Here is a 24,874-nt window from a genome sequence, read left to right on the forward strand (position 1 = left end):
CAATATGTATGTGCTTTGTAGTAAATGGAAAAAAACACTGGCATGGCCCTTTAAGTCAAGGGGCTAGAAAACAGTCTGTGGACTCTCCTCACAAGTACAGTTTGACAGAGGTGTGTGCTCTCCTGCAGGGTTTGATGGAAGGGATTTGAGGCCCTTCTTCCCTTAAAGAGGGTTTAGTGTTCTCCTGCTAGAAGTGTCTCCCATTTCCTAAAACTGTCTCTCAGCAGCAGTGTAACAGTACTTCAGCACTCCATGGGGCTCTCCACGCACTCCCTCTCCCCTGTCATTTTCCCCTCCACACCTTCCCTTCTCTTGCAGTCCCCTCTCATCTTCTGTTCTCTGTCGTTATACTTGCTGTCTATCTGCCTCTGCCTCCCTCCATCTCTCCATCAGTTCTTGTTATTCTCCTCTGATTGTGCTGTGCCAGGCCTCCACCTGCTTGGCTAAATGCTGTCCTTAAGCCTCCCGTGGACTTATGGGAGCCAGACGAGTGTGCAGCTAAGAAGAAAATGAAATAGCTCTCAAAAGATAAACTACAGTGGCCCTAGAGAGGTTGAACTCTTCTCTTCTTCTTCTTTCCTCTTCGTAAAAGGCTGGCAACGTTCTCTTTGCTGTACCAGAGCACGTGGAGCTCTACGGAAAGAGCAGCAAGAGTGAGGGAGAGAAGAGTAAACGAGAGACAGAAAAAGAGTTAAGGGAGCTAAGGGACAGTGGGTGGGTTGGTGGGTAGGTGGGCGGCTTTGAATCTACACAAACCCCTATCCATCTTGTCTGCCCTCTACCTTCCACAGTGTAGGGAGATGGATTAGCTGCGGTGGTGAAATGGGGGAAGGGAAAGAAGCCAACTTGTGATTTAGATATAGTGTTTTTGTGTCATAATGTGTGTTTTTGTGTATGTGCACGCACCATCTGAGAAAGTATGTTGAATGTATACTCAGTATAGTCAGGGCAGTTGTTAGAAAACCAACTTATGCTGCCACCAAGAACTGAACTTAAAGAAAATGCACTTACTAGCTTTCTTGCCTAGAGTCAGATGAGAAGACCGATACCACTCTCATGCCAGGACAGTAATTATGAAGCAATGGTCAGCATCTGGTTAGCTTAGCTTAGCAAACATAGTGGAAACAGGGAACATAGCTAGCCCGGCTCTCTCCGAAGGTAACCAAATCTGCCTACCAGCACATCGAAGGCTCACTATTGTCACAAGTGTTACTACTATAGATCATGTTTGTTTCATTCCACGTGTTGAAACTTTAAAGTTGTGGTTTTATGGGGTTGTATGTTCTATTTTATGGGGATGTAGGTCTTTTAATTGGCTGGGGCACACTGGTGAGGCAACCAGCAGAGACTCACCATTTCCCGTCTTTATGCTAATCAGTTGCTAGCTGTCATATTTTACACACAGGTTGAGAGTGGTATCAACCTTCTTATCTACTGCTCAAAAAGACAGCTAAGAAGTATTTTTACCTAAATGATGAACTGTTCCTTTAAGATGAATTTAAAATACCAAAATCGTGTTGACAGAGTTGGCATGTATAGGCAGCCTATTTCTGGTAGAATATGGTGAGTGAATATTATAAAACTTTGAGCAGAAATGAAACTTCTGGAAGGATATGCAGAAAATTGCATGGTGGTAGTCCAACTGTGAAGTCCAGCTGTTATAAGTATATGGACAATTTTCTGTTTGAAGGTTGAAGTAGCAGCATTGTTCTACTTCATGTAGCACAAAGAAATAAATGAGCTTTATGTGTTTGTGTATACTGTAAGTGTACTATGGATTTGTGTGTATGTGTACACCCCCACAATGATTTGTTTCATTGTAAAATTTGAATTATATTTGTCCAGTGTCTTTTACCTGAATCGACTATTTAGGTTAACTGAACTCAGGCTTGTCACTGGAAGTCCAGTGTCTTTTCTGGAATAGCCCTGTGTTACTGTGTGTGTGCGTGTATGAATACCTTTATGCTCTTATCCAGACTCTCGAGAGAGTTGATGTCCAGTCCCTCTTTGCAGGCTTGCAGACAGGAAATGACTTTCTGACTCTCAATCTTCCCCGGTCGGACGGTCAGTCCAGATAGGCTGCCCCGGAAGTACTGAGTAAACCGCGACTTGGTCACTTCCCCACCTACACACACAACCATACACACACATACAGTAAAACAGTTCATAAAATGCCTTTCTTAATTTAAAGCACAAGATCGTTTAAGACTATTATTTGCTATGTGGGTTTTGCCTTCCCAATGTCAGTTTTTAAATGGAAAGTGCACATGGACAAAAATAGAAGTAATAAGAATATCTACCAGAGCAAATGTAGTGCTCCTCTACCCATTCTATAAAATCATCACAATGGGTCACAGAAAACTCAAAGTAGTACATATTAAATTTGTGGGTCAGGGTCTCCACTGGGTGTGGCGCACATAAGTCCCTTACACATTACAAGATCATTGAACTAACAGTGACCTTATCCACTCTTTTAAATTTTTTGGCCTGATGGGCAAATTATGCCTATAATTGGCCTTAAGATGCATGTTTTGTGCCTCCATTGTATGACTAAGTGACAGGGTGCTGCAGTAAAAGTGCAAGTGTTACTCAGCCAGCCCCATCCAGGCTAAATAAAGGTAAGGAAAAAGTCAACACATTTAGAGAATGTCCTCTGAACTCTGTAAAGGCCAATACCAGAAAGAGGAGTCTCCAAACCACTCATTAGCTGAAAGGTTACTAGAGCTGGGTATCAAAACTTCACCTTTCTATTCCTTTCCTTCCTCTCATTTATTTCCTCACTTCCTCTTCCCTTCTCTCTGCTTTTCTCCAATTTTGGCAATAATCCACCATCCAAAGCACACAGGAATACAACAGTCACTTAGCGTAATAGCATTTGTTATTAAAAATCCAAAATGTTTAGTACATCAAAGGCATTGGGAGGATGAAGCAATGACAGATGGCCAAAGATTTAGCTAAGGTGCATCTCTTCTGTCTCTCCGTCAATGTATCTGTCTAGCTTCTCAGCACATTTCTGTGACACACCTGCTCCCAAGTGATTGATGGAGGCAGGCAGCAAACAGTGGCCTTTTGTATTATTTTCATGCTTATTTTCTTTACCGTCGGGAATATGTGTGCAGTCGTCATTATCTAAAAGCCAACCATTCTACATCTTCCACAGTGCGAGTGCCACTTTCTGTGTGTTCAATCACGGAGTTCATTATCCTGTGTTTGCTTGTCTGTTTACCATGCACTAAAACAAGCTACTGCTTTCTACACCTCTGTAGCCTAAACAACTGTTGCAATAGCACTTCATCAATAGATAGACGAATGAGGCAATCGGGTCTGTGACAAAGTGGGTTTGCTCACCCCTTGTCCCACACAGGTCATTATCTACAGTACACCTTTTAAAAGTGTTTATTTTTTGTAATTTACAATAGCTTGCTATCCCAGGTTGTTTGTTTGCATTTTGTTACAGTCTACAGCAAAGCATCTGATAAGTTAGAGTAAACACACAGTCATAAGTTAGTTTCAGTTCCATTTTATTAGGTTGCATGTTTAAACCTGGTTTAATTATTTTCCTGTGTTAATGCTTATAATTGTTTGGGGAGGGGCCAGCCTAAGCATTTCCTCTTTTATAGGAATAGGGGTCATGAATGACATCACCGGGCCAAACCAAGTAGAGGGTTTTCTTTCTTTATAGGAATGTTTCTTTTGGTTGTTTTTTGTTATTATAAATAAATGTGTAAATATCCCTGACCTGTTTTCTTGTCAGTGGGAGTGGAGTGAACTGGTAACAAAGTTCCAAATGTTAAGAGACGTCTAGATAGTAATGTTATGGAGTAGATCAACCTGCATCAGAATGGGATGAGCTGAAGCAGTTTGGGTGTGAATTGAACACCCTATATAAACGGTGGGATTTTTGTTCCCAAAGGAGGCAGAGGTGAGGCTGTGCTGCTGTGAATATGTGCCTTTTGGTAGCATTGCTGTAAGTTTAATGAGTTATTTTTCTTAAGTCCTTTTGTTTGTTGAGTTATCTGTGTACTGCAGACCACTGTAAATAAAACAATCCCCTCTGGGAACATACGATAGTGATGGGCAAAGCGAGGCTTTGTGAAACATTGAAACTTTTGAAGCAATTGTGCCAGAATTGTGTCGAGGCTTCGAAACACTTCGACACCTGTCTCCACGGTGACACCTACTGGTCACTTTTGATATTGACACATCTTGGTAGGGGTTTTCATTGAAACAATGACTGACCCGTGTTTACAATGCTAATCGTCTTATGAATACGTGACCAACAGGATTTTGGAGAAATCACCATACAACAAACGCTTTCAGATTGTCAGAGACAGCAGATGGGGATTGCAATAAAAGTGTGTTTAAATAAAACACATCTGTGTGTTGTTTCATAAGTAATCACTTAGTTAGCAGACGCATTTCTCAAAGGCGAATCACAATTGCTATGTCAGAGGGCGCACCTTGGGAGCAACTAGGGGTTAAGTGTCTTGCTCAGGGATACATGTATCACAGTGGGAATCAAACCCAGGTCTTTCACACCAAAGGCATTTGTCCTTACCACTACCCCAGAGAGACAACTTGTTAACGTTCAGAATCGGAATACTTTATTGATTTCAGACGGTGAAGTCTTTGTTGCAGATACTCTCAAGACATAAAAGGAATATAAATAATAGGTAGTTGAAGTTAGTGAGTGGAGAATATAATAAAGTATACAAATCTAAGAACATAGCCTAATAATAAATTAGAATAAATGTGGATATCTACAGTATTATACAGTAGCTTATTAACAAAGGTGTAATGATAATTATCAGGAAAGATATAGGCCCTAGTGTAATAATAATTAATAATAATGACAGTGATGGCAGTGATGAGGTGTAATGGATTAAAAATCTGTAACTGAGTAAAGTTTAAGTTGTTTCAAGAATGATAAATAAAAAGTGGAACAATGTCTCACATTTGTTATATGTCAAGAATTGTATTCAGAAATATTCTGCTGTTTTGGGGCCGAGTCAGGCTTTTTTTCATAATTGACATCCCCAGCCTTGGAAAAATTCGGTCACGTGGAACATAAGTATTTTTTTTGCCATCATAGGCCTACAGGTGTGGATATACTACAGCACGTTGCTCCAATAAATCAAATGATTGTGGGTCCTTGGAAAAAATCTGTCAACTGAGTTAGAGGCTGCGGTTGGTTCCAAACACTGTGAATCAAGCGTAGAAGCGGCAGGTGTGCCCACTGTTGAAACGCACCGAAGCCTGGCTTCACTATGGTCACTTGACACTGACGTTTTGAACCACGCTTTGAAGCAGTGTTTCGAAATGTCTGTGCTTCGGGATCTCGACACGTCAATATTAAGCGTCCCATCCCTAACATACGATGTTTGAGTCTGCCTACCTACCACCTCCCTAGCCACTCTGGTCAGGCTACACCACAGGGTCAATTTAATATTTGCATTGAAGATACATTCTCTTTATGTTGCTAACTCAGCTAGAATGGAAGAGCATAGCACCATTCTTGATCTACTCGCCTTCAGTATGACCTCCTTTTGGAAATGCAAGTAGATCTGGTGACCATTGTTGTGCACTGTGGCCTCACAGATAAGAGATTTGATTAGGTCAGGTATTCCAATGCCGCCGAGCAACTTTGAATGGCAGAACAAATGCGTATGGAGAACAGGTGGTAGAAATTATTCAAACTCCAAACTCCCTGAACAACTAACATCTTCTCCTAACCTCATCACTCCAATAGAACCAGTCTGACTTTGTTCTTCTGTTGGGTCAGACTTGAAACCTCTTAGCGCTTGCAAGGTTCAAAACAGTCAGGCAACCCATCCGATGATATTCTCAATACTAGGCAGGCTCCACCAGATGACAGACCATGGGGATATTGTGACGATGTGTCAGATCTGTGGGTAACAGGCCAAAACAGTGACAGAGGAAATTGTCACATCATGTCTGCAAGTTCACATCATGCATCAACTCTGTCTGCAGTCTTTTACCATGCTTCACCTTATGTGGAGATCAAGATGGAGGGGATGTGCCACTATGGGAAATTAACCTTACAAAGGCATTAGCTTGCATGGGAGCTACAAGGTGCTGCGCAGAGACAATAGTCACTGTTGCAAGAGTGTAAATCTGAGACAAGCCACAGTTTGTCTCTGTATATATTGATTGCTTTGATCCTTATCATATCACCATCAGCTGGAGAAGACAAAGTAGAGGTTGAAGATCAAAGGTGTAAATATATATAAAAGCACCTTTCTTGCAAAACCTTTAGACCTTTATGAGGCTAAACCTTCAGCTTCAACTTCAGATCTTATTGGTATCAAAGGAGACAGACAAGGGCCGAGGGACACTTTCAAGTCCCAGTGCTCAACTAGATTTGCTGCTTGGCTTGCGTTTGGTTACTATAGCAAATCTAGTTCACTTCCAATCCACGCACAGCCAACCATTTTGGCGCTTACTGGTAGAGATACATTTAGACTTTGAACCAAATTATCCAGTCAGTAACTGTGAAAGTGCTCTGTAATATTTTACACTAACTGGAGCTGGAGGAATACTCAATTCAAAATCCCTTTGCTACATTTCATCAGTCATGAAGGCCTATCACTTCCCTAAGTGATGTATCCAGGTTCCAAAAAGCTCAGTCGGTGCAGGTGGAGACACAGCTGACCACTACTGGAAACACTTTATCATGCGCTACACTTTTCTGGTGTAAAAACATGTATGTAATGTACTGCAGCAACAGCAGACATTCAAGTTAGAATCATACCTTAGATTGCACCCACAATGTGCAGTATGAGCTCCCCGCCCCTGAACAGACAAAAGCGATCTACTGGTTGTGTGATCTACCCAGGGGGCCAATTTAATCTACTGGTTTGTCTGCCTGCCTGCCTTCCCGGACAAAAGGCTGATGAAGCCTTTTTCTTGACTGAGCAGATATAGAGGCCGCTGTAAAAATTCTTACACCTGAACTCTTCCCCATACCCGTGTCTTTCTGTCATTATCCTCTCTTTGTTGCTCACTCAGTGTTTTTCCTATTCCATGAATTTAGGTAGGCCTATCTCTCCTCAGCATACTTGTGCATATGCCCTCATGCACCTGCTCCCAAATTACTTTTTGGATTTTGGAGAACCAAGCAAGAAACAGACTTTTTGATGTTCTTTTCATATTTAGTTTTCTGTCTTGCCAACAACTGACCGCTCTCTAAAACCTTCTTCCAAACCTGTCCTGTCAAGCTTTGGACAGCTACCTTTATAGTCACTATTTAGCCATTCCAAAAACACAAGAGCAAAAGTGTTCGGTAAGGCTTAAACTGTGTGATTATCCACTCTAATGAAAGCTGCAAGCATGTCTGGCTGACTAGCTTACTACCTACAGTAGTAAATTAGCTTTCCTTGCAAGTCTAAAAGTTAGCATATCATCAACTAACTACATTAGTTTGTGGGGTTAATGGTTACCTAAAAGGAAGCTCTCTCCATGTTTAGAGCATCCTATGTGTAGTATCCCAGGAATAACCATCTTTAACCAAGATTAGGTGATTCCTCTCATCTGCTCATCTAGAAAAAGGTCATCCATGCTGTCATCTCCTCCATACTTGACTACTGAAATGCACTTTATTCTGGTATCAGCAGGCAAAATATCCAAAGACCGCTGCCAGGTTTTTTACCATGGTTTAGCAAGCAAGCGCATTACAGAAATTCTTGCTGACCTGTTTACCTGTGAGTTTTAGAATTTAGATTTGAAGATTTTACTGCTAGCCTTGAATGGTGAGGCTACTGCCTATGTCTGTGATTTGCTATGAGCCCGATCACTGCTCTGGCAGGGCATTATTAATGGTTCTGAAATCTCGACTTTTCACTGAAAGTGACCTCTCAACTATGGAACTTAGTATCTCAGGATGACATGGTCAGTTACCTCTAACTGATGATGATTTCCATTTTTTACATGGATCATCAGCTGGTGACTTTTTTGCCTGGGACGTACAGCGTTAGCCCCAGTCTTGTAACAAAATATCATGTACATAATCATAATTGTACTGAATATCAATAATTAGTCAACTGAAAACATTAAAAATTCAGCTGGAAATGGCATTTTTAACTAACTCATGGAGCTAATGTTAGTTTAATTAGCTAGCTAGCTACAGATGTTAAAATCCGCCAGTGACCAAAATTATGGTGTTGTGTACAAATGAGATGCCTGCTTTTGTCTTTTTATGTTGAAAATCAAGGACCCATTGTTATAAAAGCTATTATGAATTCAAGTGGTTAACCTGCTACCGTTCTCAGTGTAAACTTCATACTGTGCCAGAATGGCAAGTTTGACATCCATATAAAAAATCACTTCCATGCACTGCACAAATCAGGATCCTGATCTACACTTTTCCTGTGGTTATGGTTTATGTCGTTTAGTCCGTATATCAGTAAATACGTATATTTGTGCGCCTTTTGGCCCCACATTAATCTCACTTGTCAGCAACCTGCTCTTCACTGGAATGTTGGTTATCCAACTCTCATCTCAACACCAGCTGCTTTGCATATTTAAAGCCATCTCCTGCTTATGTGCTTTCTGATCCCCTGCCAAGTACCAGGGAAGAGGTTATCTTATAAAACCACAGGATCCCATTTGGTTTTACGTATACCAACCTATGCCAAACTCATTCTTTCCTCTTTCTTTATGCTTCACCTGCTCTCCTTCCTTAACTGAGTTACTATTTTCTTCCCTTTTTCTTCCTGCCCTCTCAGTAGATCCACTCTGTCCCACCCTGACAGATGTTATCAATTTAGACTGTGGCCAGAGAAGCCATTAAGGGTCCCAGACAGAGGGTAAAAAAGGAGACACAGAGGAGAGGGGATTACCGAGACGCTGCAGAGCGGGAATGATATGGGTGATAAAACCGATGATCATTCCACTTTACAGAGGCTGGTTTTTACGTGGTGTCAGCTGTCTTTGCTGCACTGTGCAGCTCTTCTTGCTCTATAAATCTTCACTCTACAAACTTTATTCACGTCATTTCCAAAAGAGCAACAGATGAGATTGGAGAGGCATGGGTGAGCTGACAATTACTTAAGTGTAAGTGTGGGAGTCCCTCACTTATGGTGTCATTTGTGGCACATATACCTGCATCAACACTTGTATTTATCCATTATACTGTATATACACATATCGATCTTTGATTTTGTACATGTGTGTAATTATCAATACGTCTTCCTCCTGCATGCTTCCTGCAGGGATGAGGAAAACCAGGGAAGCAGAGTAGCAGTGTGTGATTACACAGTCGAGGGAAAAGATGAGTGTGTTGCTCTTCGCTGCATGACTGTTCCACACTTCTGAACATGAACACACTCCGCCAGGTCAGGGGGTAAATATAGGCTGACTGTGGGAAAACCGCACAGCCAGCACTTACTCTCAGAGGTGAAGGAAGAAGGATGGATAAGGACAACCCTTCTATTAGAAAATAGGAGAGAATGAAAATGTACAAATGCAGGCTTTACAACTGTATATTTCACCGCTTTGTTGTTGCAGGGAGTCTACACTAACACGTATATCTCATGCATGTAAATGAGCAATGCAATCTAGTAGTCCATCTGTAGTGTTAATAATGTGTTTTGTCCACAAACAGATATCTGCAGGTTCATTTTGAAGGACTGTATGATAGACCATGCATGCCGACTGTAAGTATGCACTACTGTCTCCTACTGTACGCAGGGACGGATTTGCCATCAGGGCATTCGGGAACATTACCGAACAGCCGGTCCAATTTAAGCCGAACCAGCCAGTGGTCAAGAGTATTTATTGTTCAGTTTTTTTATGTTTAACTTTATGATCTGCGACTGTGCTGACCGGCCGGTCAGCTGCAGCGAACGCTGTCTGTGCGTCTATCAACCTAATACCTTCAATATTGAGGCGGGATACGAGTGGCCCCTCCCAACTTGGACCCATCCTCATTTTTGCTGTACTCAGCCCAGACAAAGCTATATATATACTGTATATATATAGCTTTGTGTATATATATATATTATAAACAACAATGTGTTATCACACAAAGGCAACATTGTTCTATATGTGTGGAATCTCTTTGTATGTACATTAGCTGTTATGGTCAGTGGAGGTGATGCAGAGAGACAGAGTGATAATGACCCCAGTCATGTTGATGAGGAGGGAGAGAAGGAACAGGAGGAACGGGAGGAGCTGCAGAAGGAGGATGAAGAGGTCAATGGAACCAGACAAAACAGTTCCAGGTACAGGGGCAGTGTGCAGGGCTGGGTAGGCAACCATATTATGCATAGATAGAATAAGAAAAAAGTATTATTGTTAGTCATATTTATTACTGATGTTCTTCTCATGCACATGTAGCTGTTTTCAACAGCTCCCTATCTACTGGTTGTGTCCCTGATTATTTTAAAACGGCTTGCGTGAACCCACTTTTAAAGAAACCTGGTTTAGATCCCTCCCTCCCACATAATTTTAGACCAATTTCAAAACTGCCTTTTGTTGCAAAGATTCTAGAAAGAATTGTGTCCAAACAGCTGCTCACTGTACTGGAAAATAACAAAATATTTGAAAAGTTTCAGTCTGGTTTTAGGAAGTACCACAGCACTGAGACTGCCCTGCTTAAAGTCACCAATGACCTTTTAATGTCTGCTGATGAAGGCATGTGCTCAGTCCTGGTACTCCTGGACCTTAGCGCTGCTTTTGACACCATTGATCACAACATCATGTTAGACAGAATCTCTGGTACTGCCCTAGAATGGTTTTCATCCTACCTGTCAAATAGGGAGTTTTGCGTGTCTGTAAACAACTATGTCTCTTCGTTCTGTCCAGTTAAATATGGTGTGCCTCAGGGGTCGGTCTTAGGACCCATTTTGTTTTCCTTGTATCTGCTTCCCCTTGGACATATTATCCATAAACATGGCATTTCTTTTCATATTTATGCTGATGACACACAAATATACTTGTGTCAGATCCACAGTCCCTGGAATGCTGAGTTCACTTAACAACTGCCTTTGTGAAGTTAAAAAATGGATGTCAAATAATTTCCTCCAGCTGAATCAGACAAAACAGAAATCCTGGTCATCAGGTCCCAGCAGATGGCAAAACAATACTGCCATCTGCTGGTTCCCTAGTAAATCACATTAAGCCTGTGGCAAAGAACCTTGGTGTTTGGTTTGATAGTAATTTAAATTTCGAGCAGCACACCACAAAGCTTGTTCAATCAAGTTTTTATCAACTTAGAAATATAGCAAAAATTCAATCTATGTTAACTTTTAAGGACACCGAGACCATTTTACACGCCTTCATCTCATCACGCCTGGATTATTGCAACCCAAAAATCTATTGATCGACTCCAGACTGTCCAGAACTCAGCTGCCAGGCTTTTAACCAGAACAAAGAAATATGACCACATTACTCCTATTTTAGCTTCATTACACTGGCTCCCAGTATGTTTTAGAATTGATTTTAAAATTTTATTGATCACTTTTAAAGCTCTTCATGGCCTCTCGCCTTGTTATATTTCTGAACTTTTAGTCTCATCCACACCAGCACGTACCTTGAGATCCTCGGGCAGAGGTCTGTTGTCTGTTCCAGAGTCTCGACTGAAAACTAAAGGGGACCGAGCGTTTGCTGTCAGGGCCCTGATTCTCTGGAACAGCCTGCCCGAGGAAATCAGGTCAGCTGAGTCAGTGAACTCTTAAAACTAAACTTCTTAAAACATACTTTCATAGGAGAGCCTTTCCCGATCTTATTTGACTTTATTTTATCCCTTTTATTTTATTGTATTTTACTAATTTTATATTTATCTTAAACGTGTATTTTAGTCTTTTCAATGTTTTCATGCTTTTATCTTGTATTGTTTTTGTATTATTGTCTTTTGGGTATTATTGTCTTTACACTTGTTAAAGCACATTGTAACTTGTTTTAGAAAAGTGCTCTACAAATAAAGATTATTATTATTATTATTACAATCAACACAAGCAGATGATCCAGCACAGGGGAAGCTGAGCCAGGGAGAAGCCTACTCAGAGCTGAAGCTGAGCTCTATTTTATGGGACTGCTTTGTTTTGATTATATTTAACAATTTTAGCATTCTGACTGACTCAGGCTTGTTCTTCTTCAGTGCAGAGCTGCCTTGCTTATACAAACTGAGGAGGCAGGTGTCATCCTAAAGTTTCTTGAAGGTCTTCAGCATAATCCGATTCACTGTAAACAACAAAAACACTAATATGTATTAAAAGAACTGCAAAAAATATTCTCCACGCCCCCAAGGGGCGCTCGCATAAAAGTCTCAAAGTCCCGGGCTGAATTTCACCCCTGACTCTTGTGTGTGTTTGAGTATATCAGGGCCTTTGTACTTTCTATGTTCATAGAGTTGCAAGTGTCCTGTGATATATGATGTAATATCATTATATATAAAAATGCTATCAATCACTTATATAGATCAGGAGACCACTTCCTTTACAGTTCATAGTTAGATGGGTTTAATTGTAGTTGAGCTTTTTAGTATTAATGTAGATAATCTTTAGACATTAAAAATGCCTTACTAATGAAAACTGATTCATGTGTTAGCAGCTCCAAATGGCAGTTTGAGACAGGTTTCATTACAGATTTTACAAACTGAACCCCTAAAACCTTGCCTCATCACGCTAGAACGGTTTCTTTGGATAAATATCTGAAATATGACAATTCTAAATTATATTTCTTTACTGTGGCCAGAGCAGAATTTATTTTCATTTGACAATGATGACTGACTAGTTAAATGTTATGAACCATGAAATTAGATAATGAAATTGAATTAAATATTGTAAAATGTCACTGTTGCCTGCAGCCATACTATTTAGAGCTGACAAATCTTTTTTTATTTACTCTGCCATCCATTTGCACACTGTATCATGTTGTCCTGACTGAACTCTAAAATCATCATTTGACAACTTCTCTGTAACGCCATTCAGCAGTGTAGTAGAAAGGAGAGATCCATCCACTACTGCTTTTCTGCAAATGTTGAATTTCTTTCCTCCACTGCTTTAAAAACACAAGCTGAAGCTTCAGGTGCCAGTTTGACAGTAAATAAGCTCATCTTTGCAATACGCTTGCAATCACTATGCCAGACACTTAAAGCTTAGTGCTTTGAAAAAGCAATCTGTTGTGGCTAATGGCTTATGTTAAGATTTCAGTATCACCTTTACAACTCTTTCATGAGGCTTAGCCCACAACTAGAAAAGCAGAAATAGTCTCTGAACTCCCCTTTCCATTCAAGCCCATTTTAATCCTCCTAAAGGCTTGCAGTGTTCAATGAAAGAAATGGGAGGGGAGGAGAAGGGGGTGGAGGAGGAGCAGGGTCACCGCCGCAGATGAAAGCGACACAGGATGACCTGCTCCTGCTCTGGCACAAAGATATCTTGACTTTTTATCTGAGGCTAAGCATCGCTGAGCAGTCTCATTTGGGCCATCAAATCAATGGTATGCTGTTCTATGTGAAAAAGTGCCCTTTCTTCAACCCTTGTGTAATTAGTGGCAGCTAGTTTAGAGGACAGTTTAATTGTATGCCTTCATTCAGACTGGTTCAATCATTTGTCAAAGGCAGACTAAGTGCTTCTCTTAATAACATTGTTCATTCAAGGCCAAAGAGTCCCTTAGTAATGATACTTTATATTATTCATTTTCTTGAACTTACTCACATAGAAGCTATAATAATTTGGCAGAATACCCAGTAAACCTCATTTTACTATGACTTTTATATTAAACTTTTGCTTCAGTCGAGGGCTTTTCACTGTTTCATTACCACCATCATCACCAACTCTATCACCACTGGCATCATCATCTTCAGCACTCAGCACCGCCCACTCACCTTGCCAACAAGCACCGACTGTGAGCTGCACATCAATCTGTGAGGGATGGATGGGCCAGTCGTCAGTGACCAGGTAGGGGTCATAGGTCACACCGTCCACATAGAGCGTCACCCCTGGGAACTCTACATTGATGACGTAGTAATGCCACTCCTTGTCACAAATCTGTCATAGAGAAAAAAAGAGATATGTGGTCATCAGCTCTTATTAAAAAAGTTTAAAGTCAAAGTCATGTTTATTTGAAGTGTGTCCCCAAACACTTAATAAAATAAAATACACAAGGTAGAGTAAAAACACATAATAAAATACTTGAGGTCAAAAACAACAAGATAATACATTACCAAAACTCTTCAATCAATCAATCAATCAAAAATTAAACAAATTATAAAATAAACTTCCTATCAAAAAGAAAGGTCTTAAGCCTACTCTCAAAAAGGAAGATGTTTTGGCTGCAACCAAAACAGGGACTTGATTCCATAACAGAGGGACCTGATAGCTGAAGGCTCTGGCTCCCATTCTACTTTTAGAGATCCTAGGCACCACAAGTAACCCTGCATTTTGGTTGCACAGTGGGGTAGTACGGAAATATTAGCTCTTTGAGACAGGACGGTGATAGAAGAGCCAGCCTGACTCTGTCAACAGGGAACAAAATGAATCTTATCTTTATCTTGTCAGTGACCTGACTGTTACTGACCTGGAAGTAACTGAGTCTGTCCCAGAACCACAAATTGTAATTTTTTACACTTTGGTTTTTGTACAAATTAAACAAATGAGATATAATGCATTAATTACTGAGCTTTGCAGGTGCTTATAGGCAGAGTTTTTTGTTTCTGTTCTTTATACTAAACCAAGATAGAGTGGTTTTAATCCATCTAATTTTCAGCAAGAAAACAAATAAGTGTATTTTTTTAAAGGATTGCTAGTCCTTTAAAGGGTTACCTATCTGTGTATCACAATAATTTATTTATTTTTAATCCACTGCAGACTTTAAAGATAATTCTGTATCCAGCCTCCAGATGTTTTTGTTCTAACACAAGCCTCCAGAGGAGCTTCTGAATCTCTACTAGGGATGAACAGCGTTCTACCAAATGATGATGGTGGTGGCAATGTGATGACTGTAAGGATGTATATCCCCCTATATCAGAGAGAGGTAAACATAGCACATATGTGACATATATGGTCATATATAAAACTAACACACAGGATACAGTATAACCTTTTTAATTTATGACAATATATTGTATACTTAAATTACCGTAAGATACGAGATTTCCCTACTGATAGAATTTTCCGAGTGCAGCTAAAATGTAAAATGCAACAAACATGCATCCAGAAAACACAGATTACTAGTCACATAAAAGTACCAACCAGGTACCCTGAATTTAAAGGGGCACACGCGCACACACACACACACACACACACACACACACACACACACACAAACATCAGACCCACACTTGGGCCATCCGATTCTTTGCTCTGCTATTCCTCTTTTAGTCCCTCTCATTTTATCATAAAACTTTGCGCACTTGGAAAGTTTTTTGGCAAGCCCTTAGCAGCAATGATAGTTTTTTCTTCATTATTCTAACTTCTAGTGTTACCAAGAAATCAAGCAAAGTGGCATTAGTAAATCAAGTGTCTTTTCCTCTTGCCAATGATTGGGAATGAAATGGAATGGTGCAGTATTTCTTCGCCGTTAGGAGGGATGTGTGCATAAACAGCTGTATTTTTTTTTTACACCAATTCTTGGAAGTTTTAAAACAGAATGCTTTTCTCTGTGCTTAACGCTCACTGAAATGCATTAGTACATTACCTGTTTAACCTCTTCTGAAAAATGCTTGACAGAGCCACTCTTCAGCATGCTTGACCATTCACTCTGCCTCGCTGTGCATTTTAATTGATTGCACAAGCCCACTCGTGGCTGTCTGTCTCTGAGCACATCTGTCTCTCCTTCCTCTGCTTTAGGCTATGCTTTCCCTCAGCAGTGCAGACACTCATCGGGCTGCACTTCACCTCTTCCTCTCAGCTCCTCTGATATAACGTGGGACAGCCTTTGAACACTTAGCCTTGGGTAACCGCCCAATGAAGAGCGCTCTGCAGCCTGCTTATTAACATCGTGCTAGCACAGCAGATGGGAGTTCTAATCAATCCGGTTCATTTTATTATTGAGGTGCGAGATACAACATCTGGCCTGTTGCTGATCATTCTGCACAGCTGCCTAACACATATGCAGCATGTCGATGTGCTGAGTCGGTGCTCAGAATCAATGGGGGATAATCTGATTGTAGATTTGATGGTGCTGCAGATGCGATTAACACTGATGGGATTGACTTTGATTAACTAGTTTGGATGTTTGGACATGCATAAACACAAGGTAGCCCTGCACATGCGATTCCTTTCCCTTATGTGCATTCCAGTGTGTCTCTAGAAAAACACATGAAATACATGTTGGACTTGGCTTGCGCTCTTAATTGTGTCTGTTGCATTATCAACTGGACCTAGTTTTGTTTTGTTTTTTCAATCTGGTTACATCTCATTACTCATGTGTGAAGTTTAAAACAACTTATGTACATTTGCATGCACACACAGTAATCCCTCTGACATTTACACATGCCGACAGTCCCTCCCATGCTCTACCGCTTCTTCCATATTTTTGCTGTTCGGTATTTCAAAGAGAGCTCAGGCCCATATGGGATCTGAGTGCCTAGTGGGTGACTTCCTCTTGCAAGCTTCAAAGGGTGGATACCGAGATGCTCTTGCCCAAGAGGAGGCTGGGTTAGGATGTCAGCTGGAGATCAGGGATGGATGGAGGGAGAGAATTTATGTAGCCACACATTTCCACAGTGGAGCAGAGGGTTTGTGGTGTTTAGGGTTAGACTGAATTTGAACAGTGACGTGGATACTAGTATTCTTGTGTTCAGTGTTAAGCTGCTGATGGCTGATGGATATGTTGTTCAAATATTTAAAACCATTAAATATTAAGAATAAAAAGCTTTAAAGATGTACTGCCAGAATGAAAACGCCTTCGGAACAGTTAGACTATTAACAATGAGCCCTTGACACAGCAGTAATGAGATATTTATTTAGGGAAGTCGCTTTGCAACTAAAACCATTTGCCAATGTCTAATGTAACCCATGTTACATTGTTCTAACTAATATTTTCCATAAAGAAAATTAATAATGGGTTAATCATAGACAAAAAGCAGTTAAATAGGAGACAGATGAAAACAAACTTAATGTAAGGAATAGTCATTTTGGTAAGGTGAGTGTGATTATTTTGAGAAGGTTTGTAAAGTTTCAGGTGACATTTGGAATAGAACAGCTCTCAGATCAGTGATTTCAGGCCATATTCGTGATTGCGGAGTGTTTCAGTGGACTGAAATAAGGGACATACAGACTGTTCAGCTACCTAACTCATTGTCTAACGTTACTGTGCTGGAACTATGTTATTTTCTTGTAAGTTGTTGCTAATGACTGATATTTGGAATTTGAACATATTCCCTGTCACATATATATTTTGTTATAAGGGTCACACTATATTTCGTGCATTGGCGTTATGTGTTCCTGAGGTTTAAAGGTGCATAATGTATGAAAAAGAGTAACTTGGCTGTCTATCCTTAATCTAGTCAGAACAGCAAAATAGGATAAATTTGCCTCTAAAAACTTTCTTAAAATTGATAACTGATTTTGACCACCTGTGTAACTGGACAGTTACATTGTCAGTCGAAGAAATAAGAAAAGGGCACCTTGTACTGTACAGTCATATGCGCATTACTTATTGTTGTTTTTTTTTTACAATACAAGTTCAATACATTTTAAATTTCTGAGTCTTCTTTGGTCCTGCTACTTAATATCTCCTTTTTGTCGCTCCTTTCTCCTGTGGGCAGACTCTCTTCTGATGCACTGGTCCATGTGGTTGGTGATTGTTTACCCAGTATCTGTCGTGTTAGGCTAGAGCTGGGCTGGTTACACTAATGTTAGCTGTCAATGATGTAATGCTGTCCTGAACATCTCTACACAGCAAATTGAGAAGAGTTAAACTTTTGGTGTAAATGAAATTTGAGTAAATGTAGAGGTAATTCTACTCTGATGGAGTCAAATCCATTATATTTCACTCTTAGTTGATAAGGTGTTGGTGTCAAAATAGAGTGTAAAAACAAAGTGTCACTAAATCAAACCTGTAAGTGTTGATCCCGGCTTCTACAATTGAAGTGTTAATGTCACCCCGCCCCCACTGCAAAGATCTACACACCCACTGGCTGAAGCCAGGTGAGTCTTAATGAAAGCATTCCACTGACTGCTGGGAAACTAGGGACCGTGCTTTTGATCTGTGTCTAAACAATGTTTGATAAGGAAATGAAGAGATATTTGTCTACTGGCACCTGGTCGTTTTGCAGTGGTAAGCCACCATAACTTAAACTCATGTTGCCACACTATTTGTAGCCACCCTAATAGGCTTCTGAGTGATTTCCACTGCACTGGCCACCAGGTACAGCCAAGAGTTCAACTAAGTAGAACTTCAACCACAGGGTGCGCGCAAGCTCACAAAGCAGTGTGTTGGTTGAACCAGCAACAAACCACCATGACGCAATCCATGGAAACTAAAAAGTTTCATAGCGCAGCAGTGCTTTTGTAGTGATGTGTCTGAAAGGTCCATAACACCTTTTTTTAATGAATTATTTCCAATTTGTTTTTAAGGAATATGAAAGAGCTCTATTTATACCTTTAAATGTGTAGTTAACAAATGATCCCCTTGAAGAGTTCATGTCTAACACTACATAAAACACTGGTTGTTGTTAAGAAGTTTTAAATTTTAACTCCAAAAATTAAAAAAAAAAATAATACTAAATTAGTGTTAAAGGCACCAACACTCCAAAAAGAGTTAAATTAACACTTTGTGGTGTGGACCCATATAGACACTTTAAAAATGTTAACATCAACTCTGACAGTTTGGGTATGCGGATTTTACTGTGCAGCCTCCTGTGTAGACCTGCTATCGACCAAGTATAACTTAATAGACTTAATTAGCCATGTTTAGTATGAACTGGGCCTGGAAGTTGATTCTGAGATGTCCTTAAATGGCCACTACAGAAAGAGCGAAAAACTCTTTTGAGTTAGGTAGAAGCATGAGGTCTTTACGAGCACCATCAGGCCAAACTTGTCATATTTTGCCCTAATGACTCCATATTAAGTAGCCCTCTAAGTCCTGAAATATATCATTAAAGTCAATTTGAATGATGATGAATGAAATGAAAACTTTCAAATTACAATGAAATTTAGTCCAGTTGAGAGGGATGGCACACACATTTGGCATCTTGGTAGAAAAATGATTAGAGCTTGACAGAACAGGTGCACTGCTATGCATGGGAAGACGCCAGCTGGGCACAGACAAACAAACCTTGTGGTGTGCGTGTTTGTAGGGGGTGGGATCAATGTCCATCACAAAACCTCAAGACTGGAATAACTCAGAGAAACCATCCACTATGGCAGAAGCTCAAAGCAATGCACTCCTTTAAAAAAAAGAAAAGAAGCCACAGGCCACTGCGAGTGTGTGTACATGTGTATACGGGGGTTGTTTGTGTGAGACAGCGATTCCACAAGGATACACCACTTGTAATAACACCTACCCACAAACAGTCATGCATACATGAATGCACAGACATCAATCCAGCACCATTAACTGTCAACTTCAAAAACTTCAAAAGTTAAAGTTTAGGAGAGCAGCTCTGGCTTGCCTTGCTTATGAAAGCAAGGCAAAAAGTTTTGTATTCCCCAATCCCTCTACTTTCCTGTGTTTCTGCCTGATGCAAATTGACAGACGGAAGGAATGAATGAAATAAATAACCACACAAACAAAGGAGAGGGAGGACGTGAAACAACCAGAGGACAGAGGGAAAAAAAGTGAAAGAGAGAGAGAACGGAAACATCACACATCAAAGATCCTTCATCATCTCTTGGGGCACTCGATGGCGAGAAGAAAACAAAATTGCTATCTGCACCCCTCTATCTCACTCTCTTTTTCTCTCTGCAGCTTATTTGGTCTCCTTTCTTCTTTGTCTGTCTCTCTATTAGAACCTGACTGTGGGAGTTGTTGCCTCAAGTTCTTTGGAGTTGAAAGTCTTTAAGAGATCTGTCACCCAATCCAGCCTTCTAACTTCAAACAAGAGATGGAGAGATGAGATAGAAAAAGGTAGAAGAATGAGGAGAGATGAGGTGATCTGAGATTGGAAGGTGGCGGGGTAGAGAGATGACAGTGAGTGCAAGAGAGAGGGTGGCAATGAAAGAAAGGGAGGGAGGAAACGAGAGCATAGAGGAAAATAAATTCACAGGTCTCCCCTTTTAAATAAAGGTTTATATATAAATGATATTAAAAAAAAGACTTTAAGAAGAAAGTGGCAGAAGAAGGGAAGAAAAAGTGAGGAAGACTTTAAGCTGTAACCTTTATTACACTAAAAGATGTGCTTACGAATAGAGAAAAAATCACAATGGTGGTAAGCAGTAAGTCATTAAAGAAAAACATATTGACATATTGAAAAATACACTTATTTGCGCTCTTGCTGTGTTATGTATGTCTTTCCTCTATGAGTGTGTTTCCATCCACATTAGTTAGCGAAGAGAGAAGATGGATAACACTCATCATCGTTTGCCATTTAATATAAGGCTACAGCCAACAGCCACGTAACTTATGCAGTGATCAGGCAGCAGATGTGTGAAGGTGAGAAAGTGTGCAGGATTTCCTTCTCAAGTTCTCTTTTTTATTATTTACAGAACTACTTCCATCTCTTAGTTCACACCATACTAGTCCCCAAAGTAGTGTGTCATCACTACTGGTTACAGGTGTGCTGGGAACTGCAGTGGTCTTGGTAGGTATGCCTGCTGCCTCTCTGACGCACTCAAATCTTAAATGAAGCAGTAAACTCACCATTGACCCACCCTATTTTTTCCGTGATTTGCTAATGTTACTCGACAACAATTCTGTGTGGAAATCATAGAAATGCTGCTCTCTGTGAGCCACACACACAAGGTACAAAGTCAGTGGTCAGCAGAGCAGCTGGAGAATCGGACCAGGGGAAGTGAAGATAACGGTAAGATTACTGAGTTGATGACAACTACGCTTGTTACTTTAAGTATGAACAATGAAACGGTTGCAAGTAAAAAGCCAATACTTAATCAATACACCTGTTTAACAAGCAGAAACATGTAAACATGTAGAAAGCGTAAAATGACTTTTCTGTTGTAAACATGCCTGTTGCTGCTTTAGAATACAACATTTAGTTATATTTAAAATATACATTTATTGTGATTTTTAAATATTATGTATTTTTAAAAAGCACTTTTAATAATGAAAATTTACCAATACGATTGATATTATATATATTTTATATATATTGATAAAGAACCGATAGTAGGATTGATAAAATCCTAATGATACTAAATACAAGTTTAACACTACAATTTATCAAAAAACACACTCAAATGACCACCTGTGGGTCCCATAGGAGAGGTAACAGCAGGTAAGACCAGCAAAGCAGAGAATAGTAGGATAACATGTTTTTGAAAGCTGAAAAAGAAAATAAGCAGTACATCTCGGCAATCTTTGTCATTTTAAGTAACTATAGTAAGAGATTTTTCATGTAGCTTTCATAATAATGAGTAATGTCAATAAGAATTAAATGTGGGTATTTCCACCACTGGATATCTTGAATCGACAGTTTTTATTTGAAGTAACACTGGTTTCATCACAAAAACCACTGCCTCAAATCTAACCAATAAATATGAACATAGCAAGCTTTACACGGAGATGATTTATTACAGGGTTGTTAGATTGTACAGGTGCCCGGTGGACTGGCACATCATGTGTAAGAATGGCCAGACAAATACAGCAATGATGCCAATAATCACAAGGTTATTCTTAGCTTGCAGTGTGGATGAAGGGGAACAGGGCTGAGGAGAGAGATGGAAGAAAGAGGGGAGTAAAGGAGGTGGAGGGAGTTAAGGGGGGAGGAGGGCCTATAGGGCCTGCTGGGGAAGGGATCCACAACAGAGATTGATGAGCACTCGAAACAAGGTGACTTTAAGGAGGGGTGGGGAGGAGGAGCAAGGGAAGAAATGAGAAAGTTACTGTAGAGGCAAAGTGAGCGCAGAGGTGTAAAATGAAGGGATTGAATTGGCTGGAGGGATTGGATGGTAGGGTATCAAATAAACCTTAGAAGAGATTACATTATAAGAAAGGAGAGGGAAAGGGACATCACTGTAACTTCTTTTGTCTGTTCAATTACTTTAATGTTATAACTGTTTGTTTTGGAGCATCAGTGAGTGCAATAGCGTTAACCTATTCGTACATGAAAGCAGAAGACCAATACGAAATACACATACTTATATATGAATATAAAGTTAAGAAACAGACAGCTTTGCTATTAACTGATTTAAATGTGGTCCTCTCGTGCTCCACGCCCTGTCTGAGTGGTCAGGGGTCCTGAGTGGTCAGGGGTCCTGAGTGGTCAGGGGTCCTGAGTGGTCAGGGTGAATGCATTACACTCCACTCACAAAGTACACCTGGTGCTGTGAGAGACGATAATTACGCGCTCCCAGAACGTCCGCAGAGCAGGAACGGGAAGGCAAAATAACTCACTGAGCCCCATGAGTGTGTGAGTCTCTATCCCCCCCCCACCACACACACACACACACACACACATACACACATACACACACACACACACACACACACACACACACACACAAAGTGAAATCATGATCGGAGAGCAGGTATGTCAGGTGTTACACACTGTAGCAATCCCAAAACCTTATTTTAGAAGGCCCCTCCCTAGGTAAAATAAGTTAGAAGATAACCCCATTATATGACAGCTTGCAGTAGTAGGATACAACAGTTTTAATTTGTTTCCCATATGTTCATGTATGAAAAAACCCAAAATGAACACTGTAAGCAACAGACAACTTGATTACTATAAGCACCTTCCCAGAAGTGGTTGATCACTGTACTCATGATAGCAGTAAAATTTAACATTGTATATATTTATCAATGTAGAAGCCCAGTGGTTATCTGCCACCTCAGAGAAAGGATGTCCTTCTGGGAGTTGTGTGCTCTCCATTCTTTCATGAGTTTTCTTGAGGCACAGTTTGATAACCCCCCAAAAGATATGAATAGCAGGAGGTACAAATACGCTTGCCATTGTCCCTGACCAAGACAACCAGATTTAAATCACTTTGAGATTAAATTATTTTGGCTTATAAAAACTTGCACTCTAAAAATGTTGTGCCATAATTATTATCCTAAGTTGCACTTTTCCACTTTTTTAAATAATGTTTAATTCTTTCCAGTGTTTCCAAATCAATGTGCAAAAAGTCAAAGTTTTAATCAGACAAGACACCCATATTTTTGTTTAAACCGTACAGTCTGAAAATGTAGTACACACTATAATGTCAGTTTCACACCAACATCTATCTAAAGTTTTGCTAACATTGGTTAGCACTAGCCATCATACGCTACTTGTCACACTAGTAAGAAAGTAAGCACATACTGTAGCTGCCTATACTCCAGAGTTAGCAGTGACGAGAACTGCAGTGGACGGCAAATGAGACACTCAACTGGGAGAAAGCAAAAAGTCAAAAATAAACTTGAGTCTCAAGGAATTTTGAGGCCTTAAAATTGAGGCATTTTATCTCTTTTAGCATCAACTAACACTCCATATGCTAACATGTAGTTGTCTAACCGCTCAATGAATGTTGGTATTGTTAATGCTAAGGCTCTCATCCAGTCCCATTTGTCTGGCCTCAGAAATACTTAGCCTTCAGACTCATTTGCAAAAGTGCTGTTTGCTAACACATAATTGCCATAAATCATCGTCAGCGCGGTGTCAACATGGAAGCCATTATCATATCAATTGTTGTAAGCATCCAAAATTGAGTGCCTGAAAGCCTATAATTACAAAAATAGAAGAAACAATTAAAAGAAAGTGATAGTGGAGTAACAGTTTCGGGTTGATGTGTGTGTGTATACTGGATGTACTGTACGCATGTCTGTGTGTGTGTGTATGGGAGAAGTACTTGAAGGTGACTATGAATTACCGGCTGGCAAAAGAGACTAATTAGAGTAGCAATTATACAGCCGCTCCCGGCAGAGACTGAGAGTCAACAGCGAAATGACCTCTCCACAAGCTCATAATGGTCCACACACACACACACGCATGCATTTGTACGTGCATACGTAAACACACACAACACACGCTAAAATCCGCAGGGTTTTTAGGCTGCATGGCAATTTTAGTGAGACTGATCACATTGACTTTCTCACCCTGTGAGGTTTAGATCCAGAACCATGTATACAGTATGTAATGTCCTGGGTTTGAATAGAGTCCTGCTTAATGCTACAGGTCATCCGCCTGTCTAACTTATCTTATTTCAAATGAACACAGTGTTTAAAGTGTGAAACCACATGAACAGACAGGTAACCATTTCACTGGACAGTTTTAGTGACCTATTTATCTTGTATCATCAGTGTCAAAGTTTATTTTGAGCCTAATGGCAAGTTATCCAACACTTAAAAGAGCTCACTAAACAGTTGGTTATGCGCATCATATAAGACAGGTATGTGTCACTCATATGAATTATGGCCTGTGTGGTTCTTAAATGTATGTTGACAGACTTTTGGTCTGGGATTGTTACTGTAAAATGTTTTTAATTTGAGTAGATGAAAAAAGTTTTCAAATTATGTAAAAATAAAAAAACTTTCGTAATTTTGTTTCTCTCGTGTACTTCAGGAAATCAAAGCAGCCATCAAGTAGTGGAAAGTAAAGCCTAAATGAAGAATAATAAGATAAGATTATTATGTTCCCACCGAACTTTAATTAATATTGCGGTCATCTGAAAGGATACAATTTTCATGGTGGTGTCAATTTTCTTAGAACACCAGTATTTGTGACATTTGATTAGCTTAGAAGGAAAAGATTGGCTTTATCTTCCAATGTCTATATTTTATGCAATAAAGTACTTTTCACACTTAATACTACTAG

General features: G+C 40.0%; 1 protein-coding gene across 1 annotated transcript in view; it reads right to left on the reverse strand.

Annotated features, from left to right (window-relative positions):
- Positions 1-24,874, reverse strand: part of LOC119883318 (calsyntenin-2-like) — a 277,990-nt gene that overhangs the window by 26,574 nt on the left and 226,542 nt on the right. Inside the window, exons 9-10 of the mRNA XM_038693908.1 lie at positions 13,847-14,009; positions 1,959-2,125 (exon numbers count right to left, since the gene is read on the reverse strand). Of these exons, the coding sequence (XP_038549836.1) occupies positions 1,959-2,125; positions 13,847-14,009 (330 nt within the window). The remainder of the gene's footprint in view (positions 1-1,958; positions 2,126-13,846; positions 14,010-24,874) is intronic.

This window comes from Micropterus salmoides, unplaced genomic scaffold, assembly GCF_014851395.1.
Source record: "Micropterus salmoides isolate LMB-PRFRI ecotype aquatic unplaced genomic scaffold, ASM1485139v1 Ms_hic_scaffold_3, whole genome shotgun sequence".
NCBI classification, from domain to species: domain Eukaryota; kingdom Metazoa; phylum Chordata; class Actinopteri; order Centrarchiformes; family Centrarchidae; genus Micropterus; species Micropterus salmoides.